Source organism: Magallana gigas, chromosome 4 (genome assembly GCF_963853765.1).
Source record: "Magallana gigas chromosome 4, xbMagGiga1.1, whole genome shotgun sequence".
NCBI classification, from domain to species: Eukaryota; Metazoa; Mollusca; class Bivalvia; order Ostreida; family Ostreidae; genus Magallana; species Magallana gigas.
The window spans coordinates 16,957,778-16,984,025 of NC_088856.1; the positions used below are offsets into that span (position 1 = coordinate 16,957,778).

The 26,248-nt window shown below is 33.0% G+C and overlaps 1 protein-coding gene across 2 annotated transcripts; it reads left to right on the forward strand.

The window, feature by feature from the left end:
* The first annotated feature begins 281 nt into the window (after positions 1-281).
* Positions 282-8,854, forward strand: LOC105328201 (uncharacterized). 2 transcript variants are annotated; one of them, XM_066081466.1, is made up of 4 exons: positions 282-748; positions 2,535-2,763; positions 5,272-5,403; positions 5,618-8,854. In XM_066081466.1, exons 1-4 carry the CDS (start codon positions 662-664, stop codon positions 6,037-6,039), a joined length of 870 nt encoding a protein of 289 aa, XP_065937538.1. In that variant the 5' UTR covers positions 282-661; the 3' UTR covers positions 6,040-8,854. The 2 variants fall into 2 exon arrangements, with proteins under 2 accessions (XP_065937538.1, XP_065937540.1); XM_066081468.1 differs by having other exon boundaries at positions 285-748; positions 5,275-5,403.
* The last annotated feature ends 17,394 nt before the right edge of the window (positions 8,855-26,248 follow it).

Genomic DNA, 26,248 nt, shown 5'->3' on the forward strand with positions numbered 1-26,248 from the left:
TCTTAACATAGATACAGTATGCTTTACGATTCATTTACAACCGCCGTTGCTTTGTAGAGCTTGACTTCACTGAAAAGAGTCAAATATCAAACCATCTTAGCCCTGAATTTTACTTTTTACATTTGTATGTCCCCGTTTTGTCGCAAAGTTCAACGCCAAATTTTGGACACTGCAATGGCACCCTTTTACCAATCAAGTTCATGTGCAATCGAGTCCCATTAGCAAAGCTACATCTGTTGTACACATAGTGCATACTGTAAGCCTAACGCTACTTTCCTACGCATTGGAAAGATGAAATGCGAGAGTAATTAAAATTGATGGTTTCGAGTCTAGATCGAAGCTACCGGAACGCTGTTATATTTTCTGTAAAAAGTCGTGAACAGCGATGTCCTTGGATGCCAACGGTTTCCTATCGATTGGGACGTCGCGATCAGAACCTTGTGTGATAACGAAATGCAGTCAGCAGATTGAAGGCAATCTCTACAAGACTGTGGTGAAACGATTCACTCATTTAGGGTAAATCTATACAGATTACGATATAAATTCAAACAATGGGACTGTAACCATATTCTAAACAGCTGTTGCAGTAAAGGGACACTGTTCACGCCGATTCACGTTTGCTAGCCTGTAATGAGAGAGGGTCTCTTCTGATCAAAGTACTATGGCATGCGAAACGTTTGTGAAAGAATTTCAATCTGAGAATTTAAGCCTTCATCATGAAAACCCATCGGACTTTCTTCGCTCTCAGGTAATTATTAATAAGACATGCTATTTTTTCTCTACTTGTTTGTTTTTGTTTCAGTCAATCAATAGAGTCTTTACTTACTTAATTAATGGAATGAAAATATATCAATTAAAATTGCAATAAATCTCCGAAGAAATCAGTTACACGAGATTAAATCTTTTTAAAGTGGGTCGAATTGATTTTGTAAATATGAATTGTGTATATCTTTTATTCACGACTGTATTCATTTAATTCCAAATAGCGCTGATTCAGTTTTTTTAATTGATCGCCCACTTTGACATTTACAGCCATAAGCCAAATGAATGCATACAATCTGTTTTACGCGGAAAAAATCCATAATCGCCGAATGATAATGGCTTCTATAAACGGAACAAAACGCAAAAGCATAGGGGAGAGAGAAATATAATAAAAACACATTCTCATTTCAAACAATTTTGGTGAAAAATAATCCAATGGTGATCTAAACATTTTTAAAAAATACCATACAGTACATTACATTTATATCAGTTACGCACTGCATCATATTTCGTTTTTCTGTTCTAAGTTCGTTCATTTCATCATCACAAATGTCATTACATTAGCTGCCGATATATTGAGCTATTACTGGGGATTGTACTTGTATTGACTTTCATTGGCTGACATTTCAAATGGTCAGCGGCTGGAACAACACAATTATACTGGACTGGACAATCAGCTATAGATGTCCACTGAGTGGTATTCGTTACAGCAGATTGAAGGCAGTTACGACAAAGGGCAAACACTGATAACAACATAAATATTGTCTGCAGCAATTAATACATGTTTGGATTATAATTTATCGAAAAGAAACTGAAACGTACATTAGAAAGGGAAAAGTACTTATGTACTAATTTTTGAAATATGTAAATCGGTTTTTCTTTCACTTTTGTACAATCTTTAACTCTATTTTGTAGTAATACTCGATATGATTTTACAAGAAACCTGTTTTTAAATAAGATATAAATTATATCTATAACGCGTTTTGCAGAATCAGACGAGAAAAAACAAAGCGCATGTAATGCTATTTGTTTTGAGGATGTGATCTACAGAAGCTAAGTGAGTGATGATATAGAATTACAAGATCAAAGTTTGTTTTCAGAATCGATCCGAATCTCGAGGGTTTTGAAGATAAAGTGCTTAGCTAACTTCAATTTCACGGTGTATTCGTGTGTTCGATTGCTTTGACATATAGGCTCGCTTCAGTCTTGTGTGTTTTTACATTTGACGCTAATGGGCCTTTCATTTCCGCCTCTATGAGTTGGATTATTGCATGAATAGAAAAAACACGCCGAACAACGCGCGCCGCCATTTGTAATGTGTCATCTAGTCAACATCCGGAAGTTTGGGATCGCAAATAGTTTGTGGTATTGTTTGTCTTAAGTTAGTTATGTAAGTGAACGTTCTACACCTATATATTAGATTGCATACCTGCAATTTGCAAAAAACAACAACAAAAACGGATATAATATAGACTTAATTAATTTACAGTCGGAAATGGTGAACAGTTGTTTCACTAAAGCTGGAGCAATGTTTTCACTTTTGAATGTCACGTTGTGCGTCAGTCAGTATGAAACCATCTTAATTATATTACGGCTTTCTGGAGGGCCAGTTTTCAATTTTAACAAATTGAATATACAATGTATTATAATATGAATTACGTTTGTCAACCCTCCGAAGAAAATTGGTTCTACAATTTTCAAAACAGCTTTTACAATTAATTCACTAAAATATAAATAATACTCACATTTAACACTGATATTATTTTTTGCAGTGGCCAATTAATCAAAAATTGTACGTCGGTTGTCGTATCATTGTCTCCTTGGCACTGATTGGTTGGTTCCTGGCTGATATTATCTACGAATCAGAGACGTTCTATCAGGACAGAACCTGGACGTACGCTGTGTACGCTACAAACTGGAGCTTCTTTCTGCTGGTCATCATAAGCGTGTACCAGACAGTGTGTAGTCTGGTCTACACGGCCAAGTCTTCCGACAATCTAGGTAATGTCATGGTCTTTATCAGTCTGTTATGTTGTAAATTTTGAATTAATCGGGTGGCAGTAAATACAAAATTTACAACATGACAACTGTAAATTTTGTATTTACTGCCACCCGTTAAATTTAGAGGGTTCGGTGATTGTGTCATTTTTAAGGTTCCATTATCCCCATTAGATAAAAAGAACTCTGTATAAAAATATAAGAAAACAGTCAACACTTAAAAGTTAATGTCCTTAAATATAATTTTGGAAAGTTTAGACAGATCTTATCGGCAATTTGTTGATCCCCAGCCTCCTTAAAACTACAAAAAACCGCATGAAAGTCTGATTTAAACGTATCGAGTTTTTAGTATAATGTTATACTTACCCTTTCACAATATAAAGGCAACAGAAATATAAAAAGACAACACCAAATATTCAAGCATGATAATTTTAAGGTGCGTTTGCCCTCTAGGTAGAGAGGTAACATTCCTTTAGTTTTATCAAATTGAAAATGATGAACGTTTTGTCAATTTTACACGCATGCTATACATGAATTGACTGCATTTCATTATGATCTAGAATGGTCATAGAAAACCAACAGTAATTTGATGGGTGATCCAAAGGACGATAATCCATAAAAATGGGGGAAACACTGATTTACCATATCTGAATAAAAATCAAATCTTCATGATAAAAGTGTTAAAGGAAAAATAACATGAATAATTCGTGTCTGCAGGTTCGGTGCAATGAAACCTAATGGTTTTAATAATACATGAATTAGATTTATCAACTGTAGTGTAATTATACATTTTGTGTTTTATTCAGTTTCATTTCTGTAAAGGGGATTCAGTGCTTTGTGAAGTAGCGGAAAATAATGACTCTACCCCATCAGATCTCGGTGCAGTGCAATGATTCTATCGCTAATATATTATTCATAGAGTATAAAGCACCATTAAGAGACAGATGCATATCTCATAGAGTCTGTTTTCTGATTCATAAAACGTTAATATATTTTTTGCACATTTTCGTTTTAGTTAATTATTCAAAGAAGGCCCCAAAAGACTCCGTTATATGATAGGGAATAAGAAATAACTAGATATATAGAATATTCGTAAATATAAAGGATATATGTTTTTGCTTGACCAATCGATACTAGTATTTGTTTAGAAAAAAGGTGTCCCTGAAAATTGTACATTTTCTTATGCATTCAAACCCGCGTAAATGTGATTGATAAAACTTCCGGAAAGAAGAGTACGTGAAAAATTTTTCGGAACATATTCAGATTCGACGAATCCTTTAAGCGGAAATTTTTACTACAAAAATGATGCTGGTTGTGGCTAAAAAACATAAAATAAGGATATTTCAATGGATCTTAAGTTGACCATCCATGGCAAGCCACTTAGCCTCCTAAGTTTAGCGCAAAACTGAGGACGACAGAACGTGTAATTCAGAAAACATACAAATTTACAGGCATCATAGCACTTCCGATGCAAACCGCTGTTTACATTGACGGAAGCGTTTTCCGTGATTTTTGGACGTATTCCTTGGTCGTATATCGTAAACTCAATGTACCATACACCCTGCGTGTCTCGAGAGACTGTTTATAACACTGGTTACGGAAACGAACCGCTATTACAGCTTAATTTATTGCTCTGTTATTGCATTGATCCGCTCATTTTGGCTATTCTTTTCCGCGACAAACCATCCGTGATTTCCATTATGTCTCGCGGCGTTTTGTTACAGCTATGGGATTGCGAATTCGTATGCCATTTCATGCCTACTTGATGTCAAGCAGATTTCGATTAATGTACCGGTATATCAAAGTGAACTTGACATTGGATTTCATGACATTTAAAAGTGCAAAACCTTTATTTTTTGCAATTTGCCAGTGAATAGGTTTTTCTTAGGTGTCTGTGTTCACGAAAGGAATTCTTTTCATTGCAGATGGTTCCTAAGTTTGGAAAAAACCTAGCGTCCATATAAAAGCTAATGACATTATAAGTTAATATTACATGTACACCCAAATACTAGTAGAGTGTTTCCGTTTTCCAGCCGACCCTAAACAGTGTATCGAAGAATGGGAACATTATATAATAAGCAAAGTCTAACTAATGAAAATTTTAATCACTGTGATCTCTTTCGCGTTCTGGAAAACGTTTTTTTTTTCATTTATTGTTTGTGATCAATAAAACGATATTGGTAAATATGAGTTTAGTATGGAATCCGGTTAGGGCCATGTACCAGTATGCTGATGTCTGTGAGTGGATTTCTCATGTAATGCAAAAAGCTCGATCTTTTTCAAATATTTTTTTTGTAGAAAAGGAAATGGTTTGCGGTCGTTCTTTTGATGCTTGCTTCAGTTACTTTTCTTACCTTCGGTGTCAGTACGATATAAACGCCCAATTCCCAGTAGATTTAAGCGCCAAACATAGTTTTCACTTCCTAATGTAAAAAAAAAATTAATCAAAACTAAGGCCAATCTCTACCCTATGCATATTAAGTTCTTTATGACGTATTATTATTTTTTCAGCAGACGATAGATACTTTGACAGGATGCCCCTCTCTTTAAAGATTCTCTGGGTGCTGAAAAACATGAGCTACAACTCCGCCTTCATAGTAACTATGTCATACTGGGCGTTTATTATATTCCTTGACCATAGCAGTGAGTAATGAGTTTACAAAGGTTACTGTATTTTTTGGCTTATCATGGAATCAAGTTCTTCTCATCCGATAGTTATGATAACCCAAGTGTCATGGCAAATTTCATAAAAATCATATAAAAATGTATTCAAAGTTGTATTACAATTGATGCTAGAACATTTTTTTTCTCTACACAATTATTTTTGAAAGGTATACTATTGTTTTTTCCTAAACAGAGATTTTTCAAACTGAGCTGAGCAGACTCAAACACACGTTGAACTCGGTGTACGTCATCAGTGACGTCATGATTTCTGCCACGCCCTTTCGTCTTCTCCATATGTTCTACACAGTAGTCCTCGGTTCTATCTACTCACTCTTCAACGCCATTTATTTTCTGAACGACGGAACGATTCTGGAAGGACGGCACTATGCGTACAACGTCCTGAACTGGGTGAAACCGACGGAGGCCATTGTGACGTGTATATTATGTATTGTTCTGGCCATTTTGAGCCAGACATTTTTGTTCCTTCTCTATCGATTACGTTTGTTGATATTTTCTAAAGTGTATTTCAAGGAACCTGCATTAGCGCCCTTGGATGATTTTGAATCGGAAATGAGCAGTATTATATCAGACCAACCAAACTACACTCTAGAATAGCTTAAAGGTTATGTAAATATTTAATTAATATAATACGTATTTATTTATGTGATATCTAAAGGAATATATAAGATTTTAAATTTAGAGAGCGATAACAGTGTAACTCTTGCTGGCGTTCAAAGTTCATAAACGTGATTTGTTGAGATGAATAATGAAAATAAGAGTAATCAGCATTGCTAATGTTGTTTTGCAAAACATATGTTCTTAGTTCTACTCCATCTTTTTTATAAAATCGATCGACTTTATCTCTTAAGTGTAACATACGGAATAGATGCTGTTATTTAGATTAATAATATTCAAACATTGCAATTAATGTGTATATTTATAATGTTAATGTTATTGTTTGTATTAAAAACTATGTTGCCATATGTATACATTTTTATTGGGGGGGGGGGGGTGTCTAGATCTTTTTTGTTAGGGTAAAAGAGATATCTTATCCATGTACCATTTTTGTTTTATTTCATGTATATGCATAATAATATTGTATATTATATATATATTCAAGTCATGCTTCAGTATTATATATTATATTTAGTACAAGACTTACATGATTACAAGACTACATATGCTGTATCTGTTTTATGTGTATGGGTGCCGTTCAAAAATTATGCGTAAAAGCTGTTTTCTACTCCTGTTGATAGCAGACAAAATTTTAAGAAAATTTTTGATTAAATTTTTAGCATTTTTTAAAATTTCTTATACGGCGAATTCTGATGAAATGAATGTAAAGAACGCAGAAAATAATAATTTGAAAAATTATATACCTCAAAATTAATCTTAATTGATTAAATGATCGCGCGAAATTATTCTTTTTCAGTTTCTTAACGATATTCTGTTAATACGGACTTGCAATATTCTGACGTAATATTTTGGTTATTTAACAAAAATATTTTCCTCCGGTGTATTCCTTTTGAAAATAATTGAAAAGATGACGTCAGACGACTGCATAATGCAGTTTCAAAGAACTATATATGATATTAGTCAAATTTGGCCCCCAAAATTCGTTATTTTTAAAATGATTCAGGTACATTAATTTGTTGTGTTATTGTATAAAAGAGTTGATATGAAATATGTTTTTCACCTATTTTTATTTATTTATATGCACTCACTGGCAGTATATGACGTCAGAAGTGACGCTATTTTTATAATTCAATCGAAATCAATCAAAAATTGACATTTTTCTATGTTTTTTCGAATGGGAAATATAGAGCGACTCTTTGAACAAGAACGAACTTTTTGTCACTTATAAGTGTTGGAAAGATACATCTTTGGTGAAAATATTTTGTTTGTTCAAGCAGTCGCTCAATGTTTCCTTAAAGAAAAACTGCCTCAAAACAAGCCGTTTTATGCTAAATATGAGAAAATGGCGGGAAAAGGTAAACTTTATGATGTCATATTTTAAAATTGTGGGCACTAAAATCAAAATGAAAATTATGAAAAAACTTCAAATGTATATTCGTACAAATAAAACAAAGAATTACAGTAAAATGACAATGTTCATTTTAGGGGGCCATTTTGGGCTCAAACCATATATAGTCCTTTAGTATAACGTTCGGAAAAGTGACAGGTGCTTGATTAAACAGGAAATAAATCATTACTTTGATTGGAAGATGGCCAGGCGGAGAACGAATTAAAAAATCCGACAAAAAAATCTTAACGTGATTTAGAACGACGGATGTCAACCAGAAATACCTGCAATATGTATACCAAGGTTAATCGACATTGAATACATTAAGAATGTGCACGCCATGCAGTGACATCAAAAAAGAGTTGCACAGTTGAAAAATTAAAACGATCCTTTTGGAATCGAATGTTTCTGTTCTAATTTTTGATATCCGTGACTTTTTTATTGTATCATTAAATATTTTTTCTATTCAAAAAGTTTTTTTGAACGGCCCCATATTCATAGACCATATACCACTACCAGTTTTATTTAAATATTGCATGCATGCATGGTCATATACCATTGGTATATATATATATATCGGTTTTAATTTGTGTGTATGCATCTGTTGTATACCAGTCGTATATCAGTTTTATGTGTACGCATCTGTCGTATACCGGTTTTATGTGTACGCATCTGTCGTATACCAGTCGTATATCAGTTTTATTTATGCGCATCTGTCATAAATACCAGTTTTATGTATATGCATCTGTCGTATACCAGTCGTATACCAGTTTAATGTGTGTGCATCTGTCGTTTACCAGTCTTTATCAATTATATCTATATTTAGAAAAATATAGAAACTACCAAACTGGCATTATAAAATACATGTATATTTATATCAACATTTATTTGTGGTTGGAATTTTCTAACTCAAATAACAAATGGTGTCATCTGTATTTTAGATCACACAGGATTTTTTTTATATATGACAATACATGTATTTGGTCAGTGATGATCTATCTAATTAAGAAATAAGGAATTATATATTACGTGATCAAATACGTTCGTGGGTGATCACATCCAATAAAGCCCGACTTGATCACGCTCGACCTTATTTGATCAACACATAATATTCAAATAATGATTCTTTTGTTACATATATGTGTATGTCATTAAATTGATTTTTAGCAATTGTACGAATAAAAATTTCAATATTCATTGATAAACTTTATTGGACTATACATTACAATCTCGATTGGTAGTGTTATCACAGACTGCAGACACTGAAAAATGTAAACATACTTGTATAGATATTTAACTTATTCTTCTCCAGTTGAAAATCAAATTTTGTACTATTGTAACTGTGTATTGAAGTTACTAAACTTATTGTTTATGTTGCTTTGACAATAAACTCTCGATTTATGAGCACTTTTGTGCACTTTGATTAAATAGGTTAGAACCATCTTAATTAATAGGTACCCAGTACTCAGGGTGAAATTAAAATCATTGTAATTACATGCATATTTCTTTAATGGTGTCCCACATTTAAATGTGTTGAAAAAATATGATTACCTTGCATTCAATCGAACATGTGTCGTGTCAAATCGACTCTGAAAATTCTTCCAGCACGTAGATTTATCTGAAATGAAAAAAATTCAATATACCACATTTTGAATTTAAAACAAAGTTGAGGCTTAATTTTAACACCAGTCATTCGAATAAAGGTTTACAAAATTTACAACACATCGATATTTATTAATCATTAAAAAGCAAACGAATTGATTTCTATAAAATCGTTAATATTAAGTACTTGGTACTCCATTTTTTAAACATCTTTTTTGTATCAACATGTGCGAAAACTGGCACGTCCATATTTTTTAAAACGGTGGCACAAGCAAAATCAATAAAGTTCATTCGATCAATTTCGATTTTTGGACCGTACCTTCATTTAGACTTCCTCAGAGTGTAAATGTCATGCAGACTCATAAAAGCCCAAAGATTATGCAAATATTCCTCAGTGTTGTGTTTAAACACCAACATTCAATCTAAGACAATGAATATTTATAATCAATATGTAAATTATATCAGTAAAATATAGATGCCGAATGTTAAAGACCACATTATATTCCGCTAAACCTATAAACGAATACTATTTGAATTGTGTGTTCGGGTGAAATTAAAGGAGAAATGAATGTGAATCTATAAAATATAATGTGAGGTTTTTATAACGATGACGGCGACAAATGAAACCAAGCTGAACCACAGCTTGAAAATGAGCCGGAAGATTCTGCTCAACACTAAAGTAAAGAACCAGCACGAGCACAACAAACTGGGATTTACTCTAAAACAAATGTCGAAGGATAAGGAAAAGCAGGAAATAAAATGCTATCGTGACATAACGTCAACGCAGGAAGAGTATCGCCGGATGCGGGCGTCCACCAAGGCGTACCGGGAACACAGCTTTGAGAGGTACGATCCCTTTCTGAAGAAAAAAAGTGCGGTTCGTGACGTCACGAGAATTCCGGGATATACTTATGTTCGTTCATGGCGACAAAAACAAGAAGAAGAAAACGAAACGAAACATGATGAAATAAACAAAAGTAAAAGTTTGCTGTTGAAGTGGAAGTCTATTAGTGAGAAAAAGGAAGTGAAACCGACGACAGCGCCATCTGTGGTGGAATCGGAGCCTAAAAATAAATGGGCCTTAGCAAAAACTGTTGTCCAGGAAACAGTTCCCAAAGAAACCGAACGTGAAGAACCCGTCTCAACAACGAAACAAGTGTTCGACACGTTTCTTAGAAACGCCGCCGGACAATCAGCGTCTGCGCCAATCAGAAGAATTCGAAGGCGTGAAAAAACATTCTCTTACGCCAGAGATAGGACTATTTTCCCGGGTTCTTGCAAATCTTCCTACGAGAGTAGGAAATTTATGGAACAGGAAGTGACGAATATCATGTTCTCGCTTTCCGCCGAGGGACGAAGAAAAGCGAATATTGACAAATTAAAAGCAGAGGCTCAACTTCCCAATTTCGTAAGCAGGGCAAAGACTTTGTCCGCCATTTTGAGAAACTTCAAAGAATATAAAAATAAGATGAATTTGGAAAAATCTAAAACATTTTTGACTGTATAACGGTGATCAATTCCTACAATAACAATATTTGTGTGTGTACAGTTGAGTTGAAGCGTATGTAAACATCACCGTAAGCCGCAGATCGATCGTAGGTCTTCGGCATACAATACATATAACCAAATAAGAATATCTTTGTATTGCATACTAGTATATTTGAGTTGTGAGGTTAATCTGTGGCGGATGTCAATAGACGAATAAAGGATGTTTACTTCTGTTTCTATGAGCAATGATCCACATCATAGAGTATGTAGTAAAGATATCCACACCATATCTGGAAAGGCTATATATAACAATACCCGGGTGTCTGAATATAGTGTATGTATACATGTACCTTGTGCTTCAAAACGGAGATTTTAACTATCAGCTATATAAAGGATTTACGTTTGTATCTTTTAGTCTAGTTAAGTCAAAGTGGCATGACCACAAATTTGGGGCCTTTTTACGAAAGCCGAGAAGGATCATTCGAGATACGATATTCGAAATACGAGATTCGAAATACGAGATTCGAGATTCGAAATTCGAGATTCAATATCTAATTAACCAATCAAATCAAGGATCTGAAAACACGTATCCTAGCGACATATCAAACTGTTCTAAATAAAGATTATTAGTACATGCTCTTATATACAAATAAATGCTATGTTCACTTCTCCTAGCTAGCTAAATAATTGTTTGTATTTATTTTTACACAGAATATTCAAGTAGAATAGTAATAATGCAGTGTGTTTCGCAGATCTATGTGATTTTGTTTGCCCTTGTGCATTTCCGCCTGATGCGTTTGAACCCTGGGGTATTTCACCACCAATAGTTTAAACCCCTGCTTTATTCACCCTTTTTGTGTAAAAATGCGGTTATGGTAGAGAGCTTCATAAGCGGAGCCAATTTTTTTTCGCTAGGGGGGTCCTAGGCCAATTTTCAATAGTTTTACTATGAATATTAAGCTTCAATTTTCCCGAGGAAAGTCCAGACCCCCTCCTTTATAGACCCCCTCCGCGCATGAAGATTAGTATCTAAAATACGTTTTAATCTAAATATAAATAATCAGTCCAGGTTTCACCAATAAATATAAGCATTACTTATCGTTTTTTATGTATACAGGCATACACTAGTACTATGATTATAAACTAATCATTGAAATATTATCACATCATACGGAATTATTAATATATACAATTTTTTTCCCTTTTCTTGAGTAAACAACCTCTTATGAGTCTTACTTTTGGCATTGTTTTCAATATAGAAGGATACATATTTTGTACAATTAAAGGTAGGGATAATAGGGTGCCAATTTGTTCACATTGCCGATTTCTTGTGCAGAGAACGGTAAAATTGTAAAAATTTGATTGTGCATGAATTTTTCAAAGTATATTGTTGTAGTTTGTTATAATTCATTCATTGATATATCAACAAGAAAGAATAGAAGGTATAGACAGGCATATGTATCACACCCAAGTTGAGTGTCTCTGTAGTTTCCTACCCCCCCCCCCCCAATGCATCAAAATTGACAATAATTGCATATAAATCATACAAAAGTTTACTTTGTATGTAAGTAACTCTCTAAAGATGTAAATAACACTGCAAAGATGTGTGTACTTAATATACTACTACATTACACTAAGCCAGATAAAATGTAATCAGGGTGAAGCTACAAGGGGCGAGAAGTGCAAATTTACCAATTTGTCGCCATACACATAGAACACAAAATAAAAAAAAATGTGTTTGGTGTGGGGAATGCATAGAAGATGGCGGCAAATTATCTCAAATAACCAGTGCGGAAATCAACAAATAGGCTGTTATTTGTTACCTATCCTGCAAATACATTGATAAAAAATGTTATCGTCACATAACATAGCCGATTAAGTTAATGTTTACATATTATGGTCAACGTACATGTAATTCTAATGTACATGGAGGCGGACGTATCAGGCGGGGATCCAGAAAAATTATTTCCAAAAATGATCGGTTGAATTACATTAAATGCTTTGAAAATTGTCTTAAAGTATCGCGCGGGTCAAAATGCATGATAGAAGCTATGTACAGTGTAATTGGAAACTTTCATTTTATATCAATATGTATAGTAATACCTATTATAACAAATGAGAGTATAGCCCAACTGCCACAAACAATACATGTCTTTTACCGGCACCACCCCTCCCCATAAAAAAATGAAACAATTGTCGTTTTATTTGCTAAACATGTGTGTGGTTCAAGATTTTTCTAAAGGACATACCCGATTAGAATTGAAAAATGAGTCGTTTAAAACTAATTTTGTCAAATTTTTTAGATTCATTTAGTTATATTTTGGTCCATTTGGGTAAATAGATGCACCAGCGCAGCTCTAATTTATATATAATCAGGCCATAAATTCGAAATATTTTCAAAAATTAATAGCTTTAAAACCAGTGGATAAAAAATGAAAGTCGAACTCGATGAGTGCTAATACCTGTGTTGAATGAATGGTACAGTATGATATGCGCAAAAAGGTCCCGTCTATTCATTCCTACCCTATATTTATTGGAACATTAAATCCGATTTTAAGAGTCAAATTTAATTAAGTAATTAAGTACGGATATATATATATATATATATATATATATATATATATATATATATATATATATATATATATATATATATATATATATATATATATATATATATATATATATATGTTTATCAAAAGTAAAACTACTCATAAATTATCTATAGTGCATCGTTATGGAGCTACACAGAAAGTTTGAAATTAATTTGCCGAGCCAAATAAAAAAAAAGCCTGGAAAACGAAGAGAGAACGAAGTGGGGACAGAATAACTGAAAAATTAAATTAGGACTATATAGCCCCCCCCCCCCCCCGAAATTTATATACTGAAAACAGATTATTGAGTACAACATCAGAGAGAGAGAGAGAGAGAGAGAGAGTCGATGTAAATCACACGTGCGTTAACACCGTTCAAATTAAAGCTTGCTAGTTGGTCTGCCCTATCCTATCTACCTCCTCTCTTTTCTCCTATGAGTGGCTTAACTGTCTGTATATGCTTGTATCAAATCAAACAATTTCAAATTCTAAATCAAAATTGAATATGACACTACAAAACTCTCTCTCTCTCTCTCTCTCTCTCTCTCATATCGACAATGACATTGATACCCTACAATACACTATTCCTATCTGGATTGTTGTCGTTGAGGTTGTAAATCATTATATCTCCTATGGTTTAAAACTTTATCATAACCTATATTTTGACATGTCGATTATTTCATTGAATTTCGTTTCATAGCTAAAACCACACTCAGTTTTAATTATTTAGATCAAAAAGATCTTTTTTCGCGAGCCGATTTTTACACAGTTGGGGCGAATACACTACGGGTTAAAATGGTTCGGGGGGAAAATACATACAGGATAAACAAAATCACATAGATTCGCAAAGCCAACAGTGTTATCACTAATTTAATTGTTTATATTGTGTGGGGTTAATTCATTAATGATAATTTAACCATTTTATAACCATTACATAAGAGCTATTAAGACATTTATTTGTAGGAAAGAGCATGTACGAATGATCTTTATTTAGAACAGTTTGATGTTGCTAGGATACAGGTTTCAGATCCATGATTTGATTGGTTAATTTAGATATTGAATCTCGAATTTCGAATCTCGAATCTCGTATTTCGAATCTCGTATTTCGAATCTCGAATCTCGAATGATCCTTCTCGGCTTTCGTAGCCTTTTCATTCTATTTCCTACAATTCAATTCAGGGTATACACTTCTAAACTATCTAATGCTTAACGTAGTTAAAAGCAATTCTTTGTCGTCCTAACCTAGTTTGTTAATGAACCAACTAGCCTCCTTACTTAATTATCGAAATCTATGCACCAACATATTAGAATATTAAAATAAAACCTGACATCAACATCTGAGATTCTAGATTAATGATTATAACAGCGTAATATATTTTTTAGATAAAAATATTCTAAAATAATTTTCAAACACAGCTACCTGTAAAGTTATCAGCTAAGGTTTTTATAAGCAGCCTTAAAATTAGAGATGGAATAGAATTAATTGATTTCAACCTTTAATTAGTGTTAAAAATTTAACCAGTATATTAACTATTTCTGTACTGTAAAATAAAAAAAAATATGGTAGTTTGCATAATACTTTGAAGTGCAACAAAAATAGTAAGAAAAAACTTCCAAATTGCAAGCAATATTATTACTGTTCCATTTGTTCGATAGAAATAAAATGCCTATAAATAATGCTTTTTTTTTTATAAGAACACACGTCCTCACATCTTACCCTAAACCATTCTGGGTTACTTTAGGCAGAGAACAGTCCAAACAGAGGAAAGCGGTATATTGGTTTTATTATCTAAACTAACGAAGGGTGCCGTGTCCGATCTAATCAGGTGCCGATTTCGGAAGAAACCCATTAAATGAAACGACATACCATTTAAACATTGAAATCGAGTTAGACTGTCCAACAGATTTGCGCCGGATAAATACTCATAAAAAAGAAGGATGTCAGTGCAATAAAAAAAAAATGAATTAAATAAATTATTTATCCCGCAGTTTTGATTGACATGTTGTTCATTTTATTCTGGTTTTGTAAAGTTTGTACAAGGCTAAAAATATTTTAAAAATTGAGAAGACATATGAAATTTGATTATAAATATTATTTAAATTCCTGCCCTGGACTATCACTGGACACTGATGTGAATCTTTTGGAGACCACCGGCGCCCGAAACCAACCACCACCACCACCCCGCCGCAAATCCTAGGACCGCACCCTTTGTCTGTTTAACGTTTGTGTGTTTTTTTAAATTTATCAGATTGGTTTAAACAACAATGGATTGGGAAAATATGATTAAATATAAAAAAAAATCTAGTCCAAATTGCGTACTCGGGTAGAATTTCCGAAGGAGTTTTTATACATTAATAGTTATATCTATATACCGGTATTACATAAGCGTATATCGTTAAGAGTTCGGTCAATGTTTATATTTTAAAAGTCTCTATTAAAGTATCAAGCTATTGTTAACTCATACCTTTAAAGTGAAAGTGCACTGCCAAATTTATCGATTTTCAAAAGGTTTTTGTAAAACAAGCTTCTTTACTAATTTTTACTGTTTTCACCATAAGTAACATTTAACATTGAGCAAAATTGTTAATATTTTTAGGTTTTAAAATTTTCCAGTATGTACCGTAAAAAAGAATTAATGGATTCTATAATTCATTGCAAAAAGCAACGAAAGAAACAAACACTTAAACAATTTTAATTGCACAGAAGTTCATAAAATAAATGTTCCATTTCTTTAATAAAAATATTTCAGAGCTATGAGACTATTCATATACCTTTACATGAAAACGCCCCACCCCATCGCTTACCCTTCAACCAAGGCCCTAATCAGTCCACTCATACTCCCTCATCCCTCAAAGAAAACGGCATTCGGATCACCAGACCTTTTTGTTAGTTTAATCTTCATGCGTGGTTCTAGAGTTCTAGAGAGGGTAAAGGGGAGGGGACCAGACTAGGCAAAATTTACAAACTTCTCAAATTCGCATCGTAAAGTTACCGAAAATAGGCCATCAAGCCACCCCCCCCCCCCCATTCCTTGAACACCCTCTCCTGGGGAAAATGTCTCGATCTGCGCTACTATAACCGGACATTGACATTCATCTACTGGAGAGCGCCGGTGTTCAAAACTGACCCCCCTTCCTTGCAAAATCGCGCCTTTACTTTGTCTACCTTGTTTTTTTTTTGTTTTTTTTTTATAGATTTATTCATTATATCAGTTTTACATCAAATATAACAAACAGAGATAACATCAACAAAATATAGAATATACATATGCTCTAAATTGATTTTACAAAATTTTGGAAAATTCTATAGTCTACGAATGAATTGTGACTTTTTAAAACAGAAGCATAGAATACAGTAGATACCTTTACATGGTTCAAAATATTGTAATTTGTTTCTTCTAAGGAATGTACCCGATAATACATCTTATATTTATAAATTCTGTATGCTATAAATGAAATGAGGGTATTCAGTGATACAATTTTTCTATTTTGTTCATGAAAAAAACCTAAAAGTACATGTTTCCACTTAATATCAATTTTAGTGTAAACATTTAAAGCATTCCATATTTCAAGTACATTATCACATTCAAAAATAAGATGCTTTGTATTTTCATTCTCCTGGCATATTTTACATTGACTGTGGATTTCTTTATTCCATTTACTTAAATAAACATTGTTACAAAGAATATTATTTAATACTTTGTAATTGAATTCTGCTAGACGTTTATCAGAAATATCTGATAATTTACATTTGTAGATATTGTTCAAAACTGACCCCCCTTCCTTGCAAAATCGCGCCTTTACTTTGTCTACCTTGTTATTATAGAGTACTGATTGATAAGATTTATTAAATAACAAAAGAGTGGAATATCAGAAATAAAGAAGTATACATGAATACCTGTGGAGTATTTCTAAAAAGATGATATACAGATAAATACATTTACATTTATACATGTATATTACATAAGCATATCTTAATGTGAAATAGATCGATGAATGTTTCTATTTACAATCTTTACCAAGATGGTTATAGCAATCTTAAAGTTAAAGTGCATTTCGATATTTATCGTTCTTTTCTCAGCTTTTTCTAAAACTGAAAACTTAAAAAATAAAAGGATTTACTTCATTTGTCCGTTTTCTCTTTACGTTACAAATATCCTTCAACAATATTTTAAATATTCAAATGTTTTTAAAATCTTCAGTATATACCAACATGAAGAATAAATGATATCTAGAATAAAATACTCTTTTCTTAAGTTTGATATATACGTTATTCTTATCTACAGATCGCGAATCGATTGTGGGTGGAGTGCACGTAGTACTGTACCTATTTAGTTGTGAACGTGTATACCTCGCACGATCGAAGACGTATCTGGTGATAGGGATATCCGGGGAATTATCAATAATAGCCATCTCCGCTAGTCAAGGGTCTAGAATTCACTCTGATCCTCTACATCTTTGTCTAGCGAAGATGGGGTGAAATAATTAAGCAAAATCCCTTCCAAGGAATCCAATAAGTGACGGTGTGGATGGAAAGTAGAATCCGCGCCTCTGTGATGACGATCTCTATGTTCATGGTGACCGTCAGAGGTAGCACAGAGTTAGGTCACTAATTACCGTTATCGAAGGGACAAATAGCACCCTCAATACAACGGGTACCGCTACGTCCTGCACTTCATTTTTTAAGTGGTTTGTTTTTTCATTAAACATGGCTTCATTATTAGGATCTTTGATAAATGATAGCTTGGAGTTGGGACAGTACTGTATGTACTGTAAACATGTTGGTGTTGGGTCATGTTGTGAACATTCATTTGAATTTATTGGTTCCATGGTGTAAATACAACATTTCCAATACGAATTTTGTATTTACATTCATCCAGTATACATTGTAAATTCAAATGTTTGTTAGTTATCAAACAATAAACATTATATGATATACTTTTTGTACATTTCTTGATATTTTTTTTTTTTACATCTATATGCTTAAACATCTTTACATAGTGTGCCAAAAATAGTTTTAATTAAAAAATTTATTCTCTTAAATAAATATGCGCAAAATTATACTCGTTTTATTTATTTATTTATTTTTTATTTTCAGGTGCCCTTAAGACGCTATTAGAGATACTTCCGTTTCTTTTCTTTTTATTTGCAACTAGCTGATTGATCATACAAATAAAACTAATAAGCTCTGTACGTTATTGGTGGGGTTTCTCCTCCCCTAGTCTACCTGTCTTCAATGTACTGGAAAGCGTTTATTAACGCTGGCACCCGTTTCCTTCCCTGCCAAATTCCGGATATCTGTAGAAACTGGTATGCGATTAAAATGCATGTTAAATTGTTCAACACATTTGTCCCTTATAAATATTTTGCATGCAACGCAGAGAAAAATCCAAGATAACGGATTATATAATTAATTAGAAGTTAATAAATTAGTTATCCTGCAGTTTTGATTGACATGTTATTCTATTTTTTAAGAGTGTTAAAATGTTGAAATATTTAAAAACTGAGAATACATCTGGAATTTGATAATAATATTTTTGTATACTAGTATTCCTCCCCTGGGATATCACCGGACACAGGAATGGATCAACATAAGACCATCGGCGCCCAAAACCAACCGCCACCACCACCCCGCCACAAAATCTGAGGTCCGCGCCTGTTGAATGTTTAACGTTAATTTTTTTTATATCATCACATCAGAGAATCAGATTGGTTTAAACAACAATTGATTGGAATATTTAAGGTTAGATATGGTTAACACGTCTACTTATAACAAGAATGTATCATAAATAATAAGAGTGCGGTAAATGTGTATTTAAATTAAATTTTTACCGAAATATTAAGCAATGTTTAATTCATACCTTCAAAGTGAAAGTACACTGCGAAATTTATCGTTCTTGCTTCAAAAGATTTTTCAAAATGTTTTTGTAAAATAAGTATTTGTATTAATTTCGACTGTTTTCTCTGTAGGTAACATTTATTATTAAACAAGATCATTAATATTTCAAGGTTTTAAAATTCTCCAGTATGTACCATCATTGAAAAGTAATGATTTCTAGTATAAAACACTCCTGTTTTTAGTCCGTTATTGACGTCATTCTTATATATAGGTCCTGATTCTTATGGAGATGGAGTGCACGTCGAGCAGTACCTAATTTTGTCCACACAAAGGAACTCCTGCTGCTTCATAGTAGCAGCCTTTAAGGGCCCACCGCCGTGCTAAATTTGGAAACGGGACTACTGTGGAATGTGAAATCCTCGCTTCTGTGGTGCACGGCCGCTGAAAACCAGTGCTCTCTGTACTACCCACAGAGTGATATAGCATAATATTCATGAACACATCTCCAACGTCACAAGACCTGAATAGTACAGGTACCTCTTCTTCATGCACTTCATTTTATCTAATTTTATACTACGTCTTATATACCCGGTACTATGTTCATTACGTGTATTAGGGGGCGCTCTCTCCCGCACAGGACTAATACTGGGCCAACCCTGAGCTTATTCTCTTGTTGTTGGACCAAGCCTCATGAAACCTTCAACAAGCCAACTCACGTTTTAGTTTTAAGACTTTCATATAGACTTTACATTAAATTCACTTTTACGCGAGTTTGGTGTTCATCGGCACCGAAAGTCTGATTCCAACTGACGATAGTTTACAATTTAAAATCATATATAGTTAACAATGGAATAACACAATGAAGGATTAACATAATATGTACAGAAGTAAGAAAATCAATTATAAAACAGCAATTGAGTAACTCGTGACATTTTAGCAGCATGTACATAAAAGAATTAATAAGATGAAAAAAGTGTCAATAAACATGAACAGAAGTAAATTAAAAGACTAGCTGTCCATCATTGATTGTGCCTCAGGTGGGATTAAGGAAGCTCGGAGTTTTTAAAACAGTTGTTGAAATAGAGGGAAAGTGTTTGTACCAATTAACACAAAGTCCGAAAAAGTTAATTTACACAATAATTAAAAATACGTAGTCCGAAAGATTGAATGTCACACCGTGACACGTGAATCGTCAAAAAACTTTAGTATGTATGCCGTCACCAACTTTCCCCAACTCCATTCCCAGTCTGGAGTATTCAACACAAATTCATGCACTTCTCTTTCAAGGATTTAAGTTTAAGATTTTAAAATGTAGATGACTCCAGGGCCAACTATATCACAAAACTAATAGTCAAGTACTTCTTCATGAACTTCACGCAATTCATTTTCTTTTCAAACACGATTAATATAACCATCAGTAAATTTTGAAGTTGAGTGTTTGTTTAAATTCTACTTCACAAGAATAAAAAGAATGCATTCAGCAAATTGTGGATGGACTATACACGCATCTTATTATTGAAATCTATACACCAGCATACCTTTAACCACTTGATTAATGTACTGAATAGCTATAGTTAGGATATAAATATGGCCTAGCATAATTTTCAATCACAGTAAATTAAATTTGAAAAAAAAACTTTAAAATTAAAAATGATAGATATAGAATGGAACTAGAAAATTTAACCAGTATTGCAACTGTCTAAAATATGTTTTTAAAAATCCTAGTAGTTTTTAAAAAATTTAAGATGTAAAACACAACGAAAGATGAAGCCACTAAAACAATTTAAATTGTACGCATATTTAGAAGCGTTCCATTTGTTCAAAAAATATTGCAGAGCTATATGCCTCTTTATAACCCTTTTCATAAAAATACCCAACCCATTATCTTACCCTCCAACACCTCGAACCAACAGTTCACGGCACCCCAAATCAGTCCATTCAGACTCATCTATCTTTCAAACTAAAACAGCATTCGGAGCACTAGCCCTTTTCATTTGTTTAAAAAAAAGAAGTTAATGCGTGGTTCTAGACTTCTTGAGAAGGTTTGGGGTGGGCATCATGCAGAATACTTTAACTTTTCAAAATTTTTAAATTCGCATTTGGAAGTTGTTGAAAATAGGCCATTGGACCCCCTCGTTAGAAAACCCCTCGGACATCCCCCTTCCTGGGGGAAAAGTCTTGATCAGCAGTCAGATAGTAACCCAAACGGAGTCATACGGGTTACTGGATTTGTTGTCTACACCAATAAAGTTACATATCAGGTCTAATCAGGCATCGATTTCTGTAAAAACTCGTTGTTTTGTCACATTAAAATGCATGTTAAATTGTTTAACGTTGGACCCCCTCGTTAGAAAACCCCTCGGACATCCCCCTTCCTGGGGGAAAAGTCTTGATCAGCAGTCAGAAGTAACCCAAACGGAGTCATACGGGTTACTGGATTTGTTGTCTACACCAATAAAGTTACATATCAGGTCTAATCAGGCATCGATTTCTGTAAAAACTCGTTGTTTTGTCACATTAAAATGCATGTTAAATTGTTTAACGTTCAGTGGGAAAATGCTCCAATTGCAAAATCAAGCAATTTTCTTTATATAACTCCCATAGACTATCTATCTATCTCCAAACAGTGACAATAATCTACTGGAGAGTGTCTGTGTCCCAAAACTGAATCCCCTTTTGTCTGTCTAATAATATGATTATAGAATATCGAATATTTTTTTTTTTAATCTTTACCAAGAGAGCTAGCAATCCTTAAAATGAAAGTGCATTGCACGATTTATCGTTCTTTTTTTCTTTTTTTTTTTATTAAATACAACTTTCACAAAAGAAAGAACAGATACAAGTGATATAAGACATATAAACTTATAACAAATACATTTCTATAATATGATATGATTATATACATGTATATACACAAGTGAACATTATCAGCACTATGATTTTATTATTGTTATGAAAGTTTATATTTTGGGGGTAATATAATGGGGGCGAGGGGATGAGGGAGGGGTAGAAATTGGGTGATTTGGTCATAATATTAGAAAGGAAATTCACTGACTTACAATGAATTAATCTTGCTATTGTATTCTTGTACATACTTAAATACATACATGTAGGACATGTACATTTGCATAGACACAAACATAATACACATACATAACAACGTTTGTTTTCTTGAATCAGGATTTACCAGCATTTGAGTTTGATTCAATTCACCCATTTTCAGTTTTTTAAGAAGAATATATTTTTCAACATAGAGTCTGTTAATAATGTTTCAGTGCCTTTATGTTTAATTGTTTAGAGAAACTAAATTTACAACGAATATATATATATATATATATATATATATATATATATATATATATATATATATATATATATATATATATATATAGTTCTTGATTCGATAGCTTTTCCAAAACTTGTTTAAAAATAAGCTGCTCAACTTATTTTGTCGGTTTTCTCTGTACGTATCAAAAATCCTTCAACAATATTTGTAAAAACTTGAAGGTTTGAAAACTCTTCAGTAATACAAACATGAAAAATTAATGATGTGTAGATAAAATACTCCTTTTTAAAGTTCGAAATGTACTTTATTGGTATATATAGATTCCGAATCGATTTCAGTTGGAGTGCGAGTTGAGGTATTCCTAGTTGTGACCGTGTAGACCATGCACGAAGACTTCTGATTATCAGGGGATAGGGATATCTGGGGAATTATAGCCATATCCGCTAGTCAAGGGTCTAGAATTCACTCTGATCCTCTACATCTTTGTCTATCGAAGATGGGTTGAAATAATTGAGCAAAATCCATTCAAGGCATCCAAATAGTGGCGTTGTGGATGGAAAGTAGAATCCGCGCCTCTGTGATGATGGTCACTGTGCTCATGGCAATCGTCAGAGGTAGCACAGAATTAGGCCAATATGACATTATCGAAGGGACAATTAGCACCCTCTTACGAAAGGTACTTCTTCTAAATGCACTTCATTTTCTTTTCTTTTTTTTTCATGATTTCATTACGTGGATCTTCAGTAATTGTACATGTACGGTTAACATGTTCGTGTTGTATCATATTGTGAATATCGATTTTGTTTTGTTCCATGGTGGTAAAATTCATCATTTTTCTGCTTCTTTTTTTTTTATTACACCAATCCAGTAAATTCAATTTGAAATGTTTGTTAGTTATAAAACAATGTTAAAAAATTATGGGTTTTTTTATTTATTTTTTTTATAACACCCATCCAGTAAATTCAACACTGGGTGTTCGTGCCAATTTTTAGACTATATTTGTCTCCTTAAAAAGAAGAACTCTGTAAGGTGAAATAGGAAAATATTGAAATATATCAATGTTTTCTATTCTTGATAATAATATATCGCTCAAAAATCATGTCTAGAATTTTAAGGTATACCTGTATGATGGTTATTTTAATGATCTACCAACCAGCCTCCTTACTTATCGAAATATATGCCCTAACATATATAAAGAAAACATGATATCAAAAAACTATATTCATGGTTATAACAGCTAAATATAGTTTATATATTAAAGATAATTTTTAAACACAGATATTTGTACTGTTATAAGTTAAAATTTTAATAAGCAACCTTAAATTTGGAGTTGAATTAGAATTTATTGATTCTTTTAATTAGTGCAAAAAATTCACCATTTTAACTATTTCTGTACAGTAAATATGTAAAAAAAAATGCAAGATTTCAGAATACTTTGAGTTGCAACAAAAATAGGAAGAAAAGACAACTGTATTGGTGACCTGGTCATTGTATAATGTTAATCCGCGCCTCTAGCGATCGCTGATTTACTCGTACCATCAGAAGGAACACATAGTTAAAGAATAATTAGTACAAACAGTGTTATAGTATAATTCTGAGCATTTCATAAGTACAGTGTATTTCAGGGGATAAAAAAGTATCTTCATATTTAAGGATTTGAATATATGTCCTTCATACGACTGGTACCTCTACTTCATGCACTTCATTTTATGCAACTTTAACTTATTGCGTATACAGTGCTCATTACGCGTATCGTCAGAAGACCTAAGTGTGCACGCCGTCACACTTTCCTCAAGTCAATTCCCAGCCTTAAAAATGAATTTGTATGAAAGCTTTGACGTGACTGGGTTGAACATAAACTATAAACCAATTTTATTCATGCGCTTCTCTCTTAAGGATGTAATTTTATTAGGATTTGAAAATGTTGATGACTCCAGGGCCCGCTATCATTACACTAAATCATTACCCTAATAGTCACTTACTTCTAATATGTACTTCACGCAATTCATTTTCTTTTCAAACACGATTACCATCTATAAATTTTCGAGCTGATAGTAGAATGTATTATTGACACATATACAACAGCATATAAAAGAATTAAGACATTTAACCACATGATTATGATGTATGTAACAGCCATGATTAGAAGATTAAAATGTCCTAACATATATAGTTATAACCAACTAATCAGCCCACTCATGCTAAATTGTCCTCCAAAGTAAAACGGCATTCGGACCATCAGGTCTTTTCGTTTGTTTAAAAAAAGAAGATAATGCGTGGTTCTAGGGTTTGAGATGGGGTCGTGGGCACCAAATCTTAACCTTAAATTTTCAAACTTTTAAAATTTGCATCGTAAAGTTGCCAAAAATTGGCCATCGAACCCTTCCCTATCCTCCTTAGAAATCCCCTCTCCTGGGGAATATGTCTGGATCTGTGCATGGAAGTTACTACCTGCTGACAGTAGTCCAAGACTCCAAACAGAGTCATACGGTTTACTGGATTTATTGTCTACAGCAATAAAGTTACATATCAGGTCTAATCAGGCACCGATTTCTGTAGAAACTCGTTGACATGTCACATTAAAATGCAAATTAAATTGTTTAACGATTTGCCCTGAAAAATGCTCCAATTTTTTTTGTCTGGCAATGCAGAGGAAAATTCAACAGAAGTTAATAGTTAATAAGTTTTGATTGACATGCTATTCTAATTATGTAAAGTCGGTAAAATGCTAAAAAAAAATATTTACATATATACATAAACATAACCTTATATGTAAGAGATCGATAAATGTAAAAAAAAAATTAAATCTTTCCCAAGATTTTTAAAGTGAAAGTGCATTGCGAGATTTTTCGTTCTTGCTTCGACCGTTTTTTCAAAACTTTGTTACAAAAATAAGCTGCTCTACTTATTTTGTCGGTTTTCTTTGTACGTAACAAATATCCTTCAACAATATTTTGAATATTTCAAGGTTTTAAAAATCTCAATTACATACCAATATAAAGAATTGATGATTTCTAGAATGAAAACTCCTTTTAAAGTTATGTATATATCTTATTCTTATATATATGGATCTCGAACTCCTATCTGATGGAGTGCACGTTGAGATGTACCTATACTACCTAAATTGTTCTGATCGTGTATTATTCACACGACTTCTGAGTAGCAGGTGGTAGGGATAATGAGAGATTTAGCCATCTTCGCTAGTCAAGGGTCTACGATCCACTTTGATCCTCTACATCTTTGTCTAGCGAAGATGGGGTTATACGTGTATATTAAGCAAAATCCCTTGTGTGACATCGATATACTGGCATGACGATAAATGTTATCGTGTTGTTCGATGCTTGCTCATACGACGGGTACCTCTACCTCATGCACTTCATTTTATTTCATGTTTTTCGTGATTTTCATTACGCTAATCTTAAGTTTAATAAAATTAATGTTAGTTTGGAGTTGAGAGAGTATTATATACGTACTGTAAACATGTTCGTGTTGTGTCATATTTACTGGATGCATGCATGGTGTAAATACAAAATTACCAAAATAGATTTTGTATTTACACCCACCAAATAAATTCAAATGTCTGTTAATTATCAAACAATAAACATTATGATTTATTATACTTTCATGTTAAATGCTGAAATCTGATTGGTTTAGACGCAGTTGATTATCCGTTCTATTACCCTCAGCGTTATCAATTATCAAAACATTTAATTTAATCTAATCATTAATATAAATTAAGCTGATTTAAATAATATTAACTGATACTAATATATAATGATATAATAATAATAATATTAGCTGATACTGGCTGTGATATAGAAAATGGTATGTATTATTCTATATTTATTAAATACTTAGTAATAAATTCAGGTTTTTTGCATATGGGATACAGATGACATCACACAACTCGTATCGGCCTCCAAATGATATGTTTTGGTCGAGGGCTGATACAGGCTGTGATACGAGTTTTGTGATGTCACCTGTATCACGTA